General features: G+C 22.6%; 1 protein-coding gene across 4 annotated transcripts; it reads right to left on the minus strand.

Moving 5' to 3' along the window:
* Positions 1–211: 211 nt before the first annotated feature.
* On the minus strand, positions 212–13,638 carry LOC122858136 (galactosylgalactosylxylosylprotein 3-beta-glucuronosyltransferase P). Of its 4 annotated transcripts, XM_044160847.1 has the most exons (7): positions 6,690–6,792; positions 6,387–6,488; positions 4,602–4,674; positions 2,655–2,845; positions 1,892–2,258; positions 1,663–1,820; positions 262–1,596 (listed from the first exon to the last, which is right to left on the minus strand). In XM_044160847.1, the coding sequence occupies exons 4-7, from the start codon at positions 2,835–2,837 to the stop codon at positions 1,198–1,200; spliced, it is 1,107 nt and encodes a 368-aa protein (XP_044016782.1). In that variant the 5' UTR covers positions 2,838–2,845; positions 4,602–4,674; positions 6,387–6,488; positions 6,690–6,792; the 3' UTR covers positions 262–1,197. The 4 variants fall into 4 exon arrangements, with proteins under 4 accessions (XP_044016779.1, XP_044016782.1, XP_044016781.1 ...); XM_044160844.1 differs by lacking the exons at positions 6,387–6,488; positions 6,690–6,792 and adding an exon at positions 13,092–13,638 and having other exon boundaries at positions 212–1,596; XM_044160846.1 differs by lacking the exon at positions 6,387–6,488 and having other exon boundaries at positions 779–1,596; positions 6,690–6,765.
* Between the last annotated feature and the right edge of the window lie 394 nt (positions 13,639–14,032).

Here is a 14,032-nt window from a genome sequence, read left to right on the forward strand (position 1 = left end):
TTTGCAATGATTTTGTCATCATTTTAACAGTTTAAATTCATCTAATTAATTGTATTTTAATATTCAATGTATTCGTTAATTTATTGTGAATCTAGTGAGTGATAAATTATAACCCAATTGTGTGTTATTTTGAAACAAACAAGGCATTTTGCTGATGGCGATCTGGACAGAGGACATTGATGAATTTTTTAGTGTAAAAAATGCAACAAAAAAAAGGTAAATAAATTTTATTACTCATTTTGTTTATATTAACATGATTAATAATTAAATAAATAATAGTTTATATTTTTAATTTGTTTATAAGAGGCACAATAAACTATATTATTTATTGTTACGATTTTTATTTGTAATACATTTTTTTATTTTATTTTTTTTTTTATACATTTCAATTATTTTATTTATTTACAAACTGATAACATAAAAATAACTTATCAACTATATTTTTTCTTTACAATAGATAATTCAATTAATTAAATAACTAGTTTTATTTATTTTTATATTTTTGGTATTCAATTATGAGTTATTTTTTTATCAAACAATTTTATTTTATTTCAAATGATAAAGTTTTTTTCTATCCCTGCAACTGCCCTTGTATTTTTTTTTCAATGATTTTTTCTTTCAACAAAATGGCTAATTAATTTTTTTTTTGAATTATTATTGCTTTATTATTTAATAGTCATAATATAAATTTTCGTCAATATGGTATAAGACAATTTATTAAATATTTTCATGGAATATTATTTATTTTTTAAGAAATTTTATGATTGAAAGAATTTTTTTTTTTTATAAATACTAATTATATTTTTTTCTTATGAGAAAAAAATTTTTTTTTTTTATTAAACTGGTCAAAGTACTCAGTGCACAAATCGGAAGCGCTTAAAATTTATATCACTTTTTTTTTTTTCGACATATAAAAAAAAAAATTAAGTAATTTATTTTAATAAATTATAAAAGTCTAAATTAATTTACAGTATTAATTAAGTCTAAATAAAACTAAAATCAGGTAAAACAATGAATTTCTAAAAGTGACAATTGTTATAATAATAATAATAATAATAACAACAACAACAAAGTTCTAGTTGTTCAAGATAAAAAGTCATTCATAGGCACTGAATCACATTATTGCATTATGTAAATAACGAAACAAAAAAAAATTAGTAAAACAACTGATAAATTGAACAAAATAATAAATCCATATCATACAATTTGTTGTTTAAGTTGAACAAGATTAGTATTATTATGTATCTTCATATTTAATGGTAAACTTGGATTATTTTTTTTAGTTTGTGTATGCCATGCAAGTACACGTGTACAATTATCACCAAAAAATTCAGCTTCAGTTGGTTCAAATGGTGTTAAACTTCTTAAAAATCCATCTTCTTCAAAACCAGCACGATATGGCATAATGGCATTTGGTCGTTGATGAAGAAATTTAACACTAACAGCAAAACCAGCCATATCAACTGGAAATTTACGTCCTGCTATCCATCCATCATAAAAACCAATAAATTTACCATTTTTAATAATTGGTGAACTTAAACCATAACTCGTACATAAACCAACAGGAAATAATGATACTTTTTTTGTTCGTCTTATCTATTTTAAACAAAACACAAATCATTTAATTAATTAATTAATTAACTATTAATTGATATATCTTACCTCTTTAAAAAGATCAATGTCATAAGTATTATCATCATCAGCAAAATAAAAAACACCATCAGTTGCATTTGCTCTGATCCAACTTAATCCACGATTTCTATTTGATACACCACGTGGTTTAGCACCTTTTTTTAATTTATATTTATCTGGCATTGGTGCTGAAAAATATAATATAAATTAAAATATTAAATTAAATAAATTATTATATATTTTTTATAAAAAAACAAACCAATTAAATGTTCAAATTTTAATCCAGTACGTTCAAGTAATTGTGTTACTTGTTTTGTTGGAATTTTACTATCTTCAATGACAAGCCAATGTATGTTATCAACAAGCATCAATGTATGTGACATTCTAGTTAGTTCTGGTATCTGTTCTGATCTTCTGTATGTTGGTGTTATGATGTACAATGGCTCAAGGGTGTTATTGACTTGTTTTAAATCTACCAAACTTGATGATTTTGTTGATGATGGTGTTAATGTATTATCATGTGTTGATTTTATCAATAATTGACTCAAAAGTTCTTGTATTATTAACTCTGTTATATCTGGACTTAAACCTTTTATATATTGCACTGAACGAACAGCATTTTTAATCTGAAATAATAATTAAAAAAATTATTTTTATTATTTTTTTTTTTTGATGATATTGCTGGTTTATTTGGTTTTTTTTTTTTCATTTTATTTTTGAGTGGTACTCATTAACTGCACGATGACATTATAATGAGATTCTTGTTCCACCTTTTGCACATTCATTATCTTTAACAATGCTACGACAAGATAATAGGCGAATGAAAACGTTGATGACATAAGTTAAATTTATAGCTTCAATATTATATTCTCAATTACAAATAAAATATCTTGTTTTTATTATTAAATTTATATCTATTTAACGCTGAATATTCTTGTTTGATAAATTAAATTTTACTTTACTTCATTTACAAATTAATAAATGTCAGAAAAATATTAATAACAAGTTCTTTTTTTTATTACCGTATCTTCTGTAATTTTACGAGATCCATTGTCATCTTCGAGTGAAATAAATGCTGCTGAATCAGCACCATTGAAACTGGCCAATTGATCATATCGAACGACATTCGATAAATGATATTGATAAAATAATACACATAAACCAATGAAGGCAATAAGTCCCACCTTCATCGTTGGCTTCATCATATCTGTGTCTGTAATTTTTTTTTTTTAAATAACATTTTTTATATATTGACGAAATAATTATCAATTTATCAATGAACAAACAACATATATCAAAAAATAAATATACACTATTATTATGTTGATATATTTTCAAGTATTACAATCAACTTGTTAGATTATTGATAATACTTTTGTCAATCAATTCAATGAAAATACAAAATCGAAACAGATAAAAAATTTATTTTTAAAATACTATTTTTAATAAATAATAATATAAAATCTTGTTATTTCTATTTTTTTTTATCTGTTTTTATAATTGCGACAAGGTGAAGATAAAAAATCTAATTTTATGTTTGTACATCAAAGAGTTTACGAATAATGATTTTTTTTTTTTTTTTATTTCAATTTCTTTAAATTGAATTTAAAAAAAAAAATAGTAATCGATGCGGAGAGGTGAAGAGTACATATAACAATTGTGATGACGCGTTTGGTATATTCATTATTGAGTGATTAAATTATTGCTTGGGGTATATGCATATAAATGACTCAAGTGCCTATTTTGTTAATCATCAAATAAATTCATGAACAACAAGTCTTCCGGTTTAATTTTTTGTACATAACTCGTCATTATTTTTGATGGTTTTTATTTCTTATTTCAAAGAGTTTTATTTGCGATGATGTTTATGATTTTATATTCAAATTATTGATAGTCAATAGTCATTTTGTTTGATAACATATTGTCAATAAAAAATTGTCATTGAGTTTGTCACAAGTATTTTTTTATTTAAATAAATAAAGAAATATTTATTCGTGAATTTTCTTTCCATTGTTTTACTAACATGTCTTTCAAATTATCAGTCAAAGGATTGAATTATTAATTAGAAATTGGAAAATGATATACCAATATTTACATATACATTGTTTGAATATCAAAATTAAAGATAACATGATTTAAATAATTAATAAATGACCGATAAAATTGATATTACAATGATGAAATTAATGTATAAATTTAAAAGATAAAATGAATTTATTTATTTATTTTATTTAATAATAATTAATAATTAATTTAATTTGTTAAATGAAATACGAAAATAATGAAAAGCTATACTTTTAAATAATTATTTGAGATGTTTTTTCTTTGAGATGAAATTAAAAAATAATACTTGTGAATTTTTCAAATTGATTTTTAATATAATAATAATTAAAAGACCAAACTTAACTGTTGTCATGAGACTTATTGAGTAGCTTGGATTCTGATGTTTTATTAATAGTTACCCGCAGCTTGTTCATTTCAATATTAATATACCCAGACTCCAAAAAGAAAAAATAAAAAAAAATGTAAAAATATATATTTAAATAATATTATTATCGAGCTTTCATTTAGACACACATTTATTATTTATTTATTAATAATTCACTTGATAAATCGTTGATCCAATGTGACTTTGACTATTTTCCTTGACTATACAATTTAAACCGACTGAATATTTTTATATTTTTTTAGCTTTTAATTTTCTCAATCGATATTTTTGCTGATTAATTTTTCATAAGATATCAATAATACCATTTAATTATTAATAATTATAAATTATTTAAAAAATTTTTTCATAAATTATTTTTACAATTTTAAATTATTCAATTTTTCTTCTATTTATTATTTATATTATTTTATTGATCTACATTAAAAAAAAAAAAATTAACGTAATTTTATATTTTATTAATTTAATGAGTAATAGAAATAAAGAAAAGAGTTTTTCATTTATTTTTTTTAATATTTCATACCCGAATGCTACATGCGATTGCTGCCAAGTTTTTTTCCTTCTCTTCTCCGCCGATTTTCAAATTTTCTGCCACCCTGGAAATATAAAAAATTTAAATACCATCAATCAGTAGATTTGAATAATAAATTTTTTATTAAAATGACACATTGTACAAGGGTTTACCAAAAGACATTAGTCAAGAGAGTTTATGTGAAAAAAAAAATATATTTATCTGCATCAAAACCTCAAGGAGTTGATTACTTTTTCGTTGAAAAAATAAAAGACTGAATTAAATGAAAGTAATCATCTGCAGTGATTAGAAAAATAATCTTAAGAATATTTTAAAATGATCCAAGGATACATCAAAATATTATTATCCTAGATCAAGATTTAAACTTCAGGTTAGATGAACAGATAGACTTATTTTTTTTTTTTACTTGAAAGTACTCAATTAATATATTTTTGCAAAACAGGAAACACAACTTCCTCGTAATAAACGATTGTCTGCAATTTGACCGATAGCAAAAATATTAACATCCGTACTAAATTTGATATAAAATTTATTCTCGTCTCAATATTACTATAATTTACATCAATAATTATTTTATCTAAAGTCTAAATTAAATTATAAATATGTCAATTGATTTTTATTTTTATTTATAAAATAGTCATGATAAATTTAAGTGTCGAAGAAAATCGTGTCAGTCTCAACTCAGTACATATATCGTTTGCGCATTTCTGCAAATAAATTATCTCTGACTGCAGGTAATCGATAGAATTTTTTTTTTTTTTTTTCAATTAAAAATGATTTTATTTATTCACAACAATGGGTTTATTTTTATAATGATATTATGCTGAGTAATATGAGCTGGATTGTGACTAAATGGTTAAACTTAATTAGCTCAAATGTCGATTAATTTTTTTAAGAAAAAATATGTATATTCCATGAAATAATGTCTATCGCGATAAAAGAGAAAAGCTGGATTTCTTGGGATAACGACATTTATATAGGATGATTAATTAAAAAAAAAATTAACATAATGCTGTAGTTTATTTATTTTATTTTTTAAATGCATTTTTTAATAAATAGAATTTTTTTATTTTCAAAGTATATCGTCATTAAAATGTTAAAAGGTAAATTTTATATGGCTTTGAAGAGTTTCACTTTGATAAAAAGTGAAAATAAAAAGTAATGTAAAATACTTTAAATGTCGTATTGTATAAGGAAAAAATAAAAAAAATTATCAACTACTGTGTGTGACAATTAAGGTGGTTATCGTATTTTTTTTTTTTTTTTATTTATTCATATCAATAATACTATACTATCAAAGTGACTAAGAAAAAAAAATTTCAAATAAAATCAAGTGTGAAATTTTAGTTTAAATAAAAATTTAATTTTTTTCGTGGAATCTTTTTTGTTTTAGAATTAACGAGCTTTATTTTTTATAAAAAAAATCCACAAAAAAAATTTTAATTGTTAGCTTTTAAAGATAGTCTTATCAGTGAAAAAAAAATAAAAAAAAAAAACCGAAAATTTAATATTATGGCTATCAGTTTTAAAAACTTGAAAAAAGTCAAATATAATTAAAATTAAAAAACAAAAATATCAAAGTACTTGACAACTTTGTTCTATATAAAAAAAAATTATCCAAATTATTTTTTTTTTTCTACATATATCAATTTTATACACACAGATGTTGTAAAAAAATTTAAATAAAATTAAAACATATTAATCAACACAGTCAATACATTTTAATTTAAAAAAAAAAATATTATAAAAATTAAAAAGATAAATTAAATATCTTACTAATGATTTTATGTTTTTGCATTTTTAAAAATGTTATCTTCATAATCCTCGAAACAATAAAACACACACACTCGTTGATAAAAAAACATCTAATTATCACGTCTGATTGTAAAAAAAAAATAAATAAAAACCACTAAATTAATATAAAAATTTATAATATTAATTTAAATTATGTAATACTATTTTAATTTTTATAATTAAAATAAAATATTAATAATAAAAATCAATTTCATTTATAAAACTTGGTTTAACAATATATTGTTTAATAATATTCAACCAAGATTATTTAAGATGCACAATTACCGGTATTAATAAGCAGTTTGATGCAGATTCAAGTTACCAAGTTGAATTCAAACTGACGGTGCATATGCTTTGTGTGCTTGACACCCCTCCATCAGGCACATCTGTCGCGCGAGTTTCTTGCCAAAACAGCATGACTTTCCTACCAATCAACGATCACAATACCCGTATCACGTGACAATTTCATCACGTGGTATTGCATAGGAAAAACTAAATAATAATAAAAAAAAAATAAAAGAAAAAAAAGAAAAACCCTTGGTAGCTAAGAGTTTTCTTTTTGATTTTTTTTTTTTTCATCTTGTTTTAGTCATATAACTTTTAGACTGATTTTACTTTTTTTTTTATTTTATTTTCCTCCAACGACTGGGAGATTTTCCATTTTTTTTTTTCCTTTTTATTCTTATTTTTATGGACCTCAAATCCTCAAGGAGCCAAAAGACAAAGTATCAAATCTTGGAAAACGGTAAATTTAGTTTCACCAGATGTGACCAGGTCGAATGGTCGGAAAACAATGGCCCAGGGGGGTGGAAACCATGAGGTGACACGAAACGAATTCACCTAGGTCCAAAATCTTTGAATTTTATTTTTATTTTTTTATTTTTTCAAGTTGACTTGTAATATCGTCAGGTAATAAAGTTTTAAAATTATTATTTGCATAAGAAAATTAGAATTTTCTAGTGAAGTTAACTGTTACATATTGATGAAAAAGTATCTAATTACTTTTTAGATAATTATTTAAAAATAAAAAAAAAAAAAAAAAAACAGATAAGGTAAAGTAATTTTAAAAATAGACCATCAGCGCATTGCAGATAATTCTGCAGTAAATATAAAAACTTGTTATATATTTATTTGTTTGTTATCTATTGGCTGCACAAATTTCATAAATAAATTAGAAATATTTCGATTGATATTGATCGCAATACAAATTAGAATTATAATTGAAAACTAGAAAAAGAAGAGAAAAAAAAAAGAAATTCACATGAAAAAATATAAGGTTGTTTGTTACACGTACTTGGAAATGTATAACAAAGTAAATTATTTTGTAAATGTGACCCTGAGAGAGTCACGCGATCCTAAATCGTAAAATCCCCAGTAGTACTATATATTTATTAAAACTATAAAAAAAATTTAAAAATATCTCTATCAACTATGCAATACGTCAATTATCTCGTGTCGTAAAAAATAAAAATGACAAGTTATGAAAAAAAAATGAAAAAAATTTATTCAATTTTTGTCAGAAATTAGACTGAGGGTCAGGTAAATCATAAAATCAGTATACAATTGCATGACTAGTCTGTCCCCAGCAAGCTTTTAGTGTAGATAAAAAGAAAGTAAAAAAAAAATCTCTATCGATTTTCCATTAGGCTATATTTTTCTATAGGCTCATTTCTATTTTTCTATTTTTTTCTTTTACATCCTATTCTGTTTTATTAATTAAAAAAAATCAAAAACAGTTGGAATTACATGTTAAAACTTTTAAAATAATTATATTGAGGTGTTGTTTATATAATAGAAACATTATGTCAAAAATATTTTCCTTAGAAATAATTTTTTTGATAATTATGACCTCCAGAGAAAAATGCTGAAGCTCAGGTTTAACCTAGTATTATAAAAAAATTACTCAATTCACTCAACTGTAGAAAAAAAAAAAAAAAAATGTTTGCCTGCATTTTTTTAAGTAAACAATTAAGTAAATAATTTTTCTTTTATTCAGATATGCTTATCTGTCTGTTGACAAATTTTTTCATATTCATTTTAATAAAAATTTAAATAAATATCAAAAAAAAAAAAAAAGTTTATGATGTTGAAAACTACTGTACTTTTGAGGTTCACTATATTTTTTACAAAATATTTTTCAATTTTTTTAATGCATATTTATACTAATACACTAGTTGTGTACATGATTTTACTTTTAATAATATTTTATGATGTTTATAAGTTGACAACAACCACGTGAAATTTCAACTTTACTTCTGTATATTGCCTTGGGCTTTTTATTCTAGCCAAAAGCTCAGCTTTATTTTTTTTTTTTTCTATTTTACGTCTTCCCAGGAATATATGTATTCTGTCTCGAAATTTTTTCCCTTTAAAGCTTTTTTTCATCCCTTTAAAAATAACAATATAAAATTTCCCAATTTAATTTTTTTCTTTTTTTTTTCCATCGAGTTATTGATTCAATGTTCTGTAATATTTCGTTTTTTTTTTTTATTTTTAGCCACTTTATCTCGATATAAAATTGGACAAAAAAAAAAACAATATTAAATAAATTTTTTATTCTTTTTTAGACAGACTATTTGTAATTAAAATTGATGAATTTAAGGAGAATAATGATTTGTGTGGGTATGAGAATATATATGCGGTTATAGAAAATATGAGAGAGAAAAAAAGAAGAGGAAAAATAAAGTTTATTAGATAGAAAAATATTCCCTTGTGAAAATTTCAAGTATCGAGAAGAGTATGAAGTCTCAAAAGGCTCTTAAGTACATGAGATAATAGCACTATGAAGGGTCGAACTAGAAGAAATATATATAAGACAGCTTTTACATGAAAATTCTGAATTTAAAAAATATCTATTGTGTGTCACATGTCACACACAAGACAATTCATCTTGGTTGAACAAACTTGAATAAAAATAAATAAAATTATTTGACAAGAAAAATGAGAAAAATCATTTTAACTCAAGTGAAAATTCAATTTTCTATTGGCTATTTTCGTGTCTGATCAAAATGAAATAATCATAAATAAAATTTCTGCTTATTTCTCTGTATAAAATTGATTTGATTTTTAAAAATTTCTCATTTATTGGTAGTTAAATTAACGACTAAATCATTCAGTCAATATAATCACGAAAAAACAAAGAGATAAATTTAGTATACAAATGCTTTTATCTAGATAGGATATAAAGAAAAGAAAAAAAAATAAATAAAAAATAATAAATAAATATAGAAACAAAGCATTTCAAGAGAACAATTGTGGCGAGAATGCTTTCTTGATGTTGTTCATTGTTTCACAAATGTGTGAGTAAATAGACTAAATTCTATATATATATATTATTTTAGTTTTTTTCACTCGATAAGCTTTTCTTTAAATTAGACAAATATCACGTTTACTTTACGTGAAACAATGCTCAATATAATATATTTTTTCAATTTTATTTCTCGTACATTATTGCTTTATATTTTTTATTTTTTCTATCACTTGGTATTTCAAATATTTTATTGTGAATTTAAAAAATTTATCAGTTTAAGAATTTCATCATTTAAAAATAACTCGTAAATTAATTAAAAATTTTTATAATAATTTGAATTTTTTAAATATTCAATTTTTTAATCAATATTGTCTTTGAAAAATTTGTTTTTTTTTTTTTAAATAAATTAATTTGCATTGAATTTAAATTCCATTTTATTTATATTAAAATTATTTTACTTTTTTATAGTTTTTTTTATTGATCGACTGTTAAAATATTTTTTTATTATACCAAATTAAACATTGAAAAAAAAAATAATATAAATATTGAAATCGATATAAATAATATATTCTAAAATGATAATATAAATAAAATTTTTTAAATTTTTTTATTTTGAAATTAACGACAGTAATTTGCAATGACAGTTGTGCAGTTGACAATTTCACAGTGGCCATATAATACATCGTGTATTTTTCCAACTGATATAAAAATTGCACTGCGGGTCGCGAAAACAAGGAAAAAAAAAAAAAGATAAATAAAATGATGCCTACGATAAAATAGTTATGCATGTGTAAGCTGGACTTTAAATTCCCACGATAAATTATTATCTATTTCTCTCTTTGTTTTCATACTTTTCACAATTTTCATTGACAATTGTTGTATACTAAAATTTTTATCTAAAACAACCCAAATTTATTGTTCCAACATATGGTCCATTTATTTTTTTTTATCTACGGTTAAATATTTATGATTGACAAAAAAAAAACAATGAAAAAATACTTTCCATTAAGTCTATAATTTTGTCATGTAGCTTTTTGATTTTTCGATAATATTTTTCGTCTTTTTAAATAAATATTTTAATACTAAATGTTCATTGGCATGATGGGGACAACAAACGAGACTTGGGTAGCAAAATTTGTCTGTTGCTGAGCATCAATCTTTTTGGTTCTACTTCCTCCTTGCTGAATGCCAATAAACATCAGTCGTGTTACAATATATAGACATATAAAAATCGACATGAAAAATATTAGCTAGAATTTTATAAATTTAACTGTACAAGTTTTACACGTAAAATCGATAAGACGATAAACTTGTGAAACCTTCACGACACGTGCAAAGAATAATACTTGTATATATATTATTTTATTGAATTAATATAACCAAGTTCATTGCGCAGATATACATGGAAAAAAAAATACTCGAAACTTTTTGATCCTATCTTAAATATTTTTTCAAGAATCATGCTGTTGACAAGTTGTTATATGCCTCTTTTTTTTATTAAAGATATTATTTTTTTTTTTTTAATGTCAGCACACTTGATATTGATAATTGAATTAGACAATTATCAGTATAATAAAAGTATTGTACTTTATTCAATTGAATTTAAAATTGTAATCTCCATAAGTATTTGTAATTGCGAACAAATAAAATTTAATAAAAAGGCAAATAAATATAGCAATGTAATAAATTTACATTGTCGATAAATTTATTTATAGTAACAAAAAAATATAAGTACTTGACAAAAGTGATGTAATCACAACAAAGTAGCTTCTCATGAATATATTATTCCAAATAGCTCAACAATAAAATTTAAATTCAATTTCAAAACTCAATGGGCTGCTATTGTTGGTGTTTAAAATTAACCAGTGTGTATATAAAGACTTGAAAATAAAGGACATACAAGTACTTGGCATTATATTTAAAAGTAAAGAAAAAAAAATGAAACAAAGTTACAAAAAGAGACGGGAGAGATTGCTGATGGAATAATCCGATAAACCTTACAGACACACTGCCTTTGCTTGTAGAGAACATGAAAGCTCAAGGCATTTAATTTGCCTGAAACTTTGAAAAGTATTTTTATAAATTATTCATTGTTTTTTTTAGACTTTTAGAGAAATAATTATTATAATTAATTTATCAATACATACACCGAGGGAAATGAGTAAACATATTAAATTTGAAAATCCTATTTTTAATTAAATAAATCATTGTATAGTTGCAAGTTGATTTTTAAAATACTAGTTGACATTACACACAGTCTATAAAATAGTTTAAATTATTTGAGGATTTATTGAAATAGTAAATGGACAATTGAGAAAACAGTTAAACTTTTTTTTAATTTAAAATTCTATTGCAGTTTGTATTTATGTTTAAACATTTGTTTGTAGAGTATTTGTAAAGTTTGCTCGTTAACCATTGTCGCACTGTTTGAATTTAAATTTAAAAGTTATTTAGTTTTTACAATAAATATTCGTAAATTTATTTATTTATATTTTTTTTTAAATTTTATTATCTATTTATTCATTAAGTTATATATTTTTAGATGAGATGTTATTTTGTTTTTTACAACAAACAAACAAACAAACAAACAAACTTGATATAATTATTTTTAAATTATAAAAAAAAATAATAGTTAATAACAAGCTTGTGTGATCTAAAAAATAATTTAAACAAAATTATCTATCTATAGTTAATATTTAATAATAATAAAAATAATAATAATAGTTTTTCGATAACGAGAAATAAGGAAATCAAACGTGAGTGCATTGAGCACTTAAAAATTAAAGAACACAAAGAGAAAGACAAGTCTAACTTCAATATATATTTCAAGAATTTATTCAAAGATGAAAGACATACCTTTGCTTCTATATATTATGTACAATTTAAATGCATTTCCGGAAGGTTCATTGGAATATTACAATCATACTTTTATATACATCAATGATATTAAATAATTTTAAATTCCAAATGCAGTCAAAATTAAATATTTAATTTCAAAATAATTATGCAATTTATTTAATTACCTTAATTTTCATTCATAATCTATTCATTTTTTTTTTTTTTTAAATAGATATCATCAACAGATAAATAAATTTAATTAAAAAAAAATCAATAAATAATTAGAGTATTTTTATTGTGTTATGAAAAATAGAATAAAAAAAATTGATATTATTATTAAATAATATTTTAATAATATTAAAAATTTAGAGTACGAGAACATTGGGACACACATATATGGTTTTAATGATAGCATTCAAGAGCAACATTTACATTGTATATTGTTTTTTAATGCTAGCCAAAAACCACCCTCTATTTTTTACCCCACAGTATCACCAACCAACACCAGCCTAGTCATAAAGTCGGTGACGATCGACCGGGTGCACTCTACAATTTTATATATATTTTATCTCATGCTAACTTTAATTTCATGTACTTACCATTTCAAAGTGTACAGTGATTTTGTCCTATGATGACTCTCGTCTATTTACAAAATTAAAAAAAAATAATAATTTATCATAACAACCGGCAATTTGTTGTTTTTTTTTTTTTTCTTGTATTTTTTGAAAAATAAAACACTATTGTTGTGTAAACTGCTAGAATGAAACTAGAGTCACGATAGCATGTCAGCCACTCTCGTACCCACCCGGCTGCACCAATGACTCTCCCATACAAACTTAAATTTAATCTACGCGCATGCTTGGTCTATGAAAATACACAGCTATCATCACAATTTTGTCTGCAACATTTTACCGGTGATGGGCGCGAACCGCATTGCGAATTACAACAAACAACTTGCCAAACTTAAATTTTTTTTTTATCTATTTTGTCTTTGTATTGGTTAAAAAGTTTTTAATGAATTTAGTTTGTTTTATTTTTCATTTTTCTTTTCTTCATGATGAAAAATCAATTGAGCTTTTTCATGTCAAATATAATATAGGTATATTTTTTTTTGTAATATAATATTTCAACAATTTATTATTAATTAATTTGCATTTAGTTGTAATTCAAGTTGGCAAAAAAACAATCTAAAAATAAATTTATAAAAATATTCAATTGTAGAAATTGACTCTACCGAGGAAAAAAAAAAATACTACAGTAGTGACGTACGGTATGTAGTCAGACACAATACCGTCTGATAATATGAAAAAATTTAAAAATTACGAAATATAATTAAAAATAATTTAAACAATTATTTCATCATAGCTTTTTGAAATCTAAATTGTTTTTTATTTATAAATTAATTGTAAGAAAAATTAATAAATTACAAATATTTATAAATAGCTGATGAATTTATTTAAAATTTTCGAAATAAAATAATATTAATTTCAATTAATTATACAACATGTATTGTATCATTGTTTATTTTTTCAATGACAAA

Source organism: Aphidius gifuensis, linkage group LG5 (genome assembly GCF_014905175.1).
Source record: "Aphidius gifuensis isolate YNYX2018 linkage group LG5, ASM1490517v1, whole genome shotgun sequence".
Taxonomy (NCBI): Eukaryota; Metazoa; Arthropoda; class Insecta; order Hymenoptera; family Braconidae; genus Aphidius; species Aphidius gifuensis.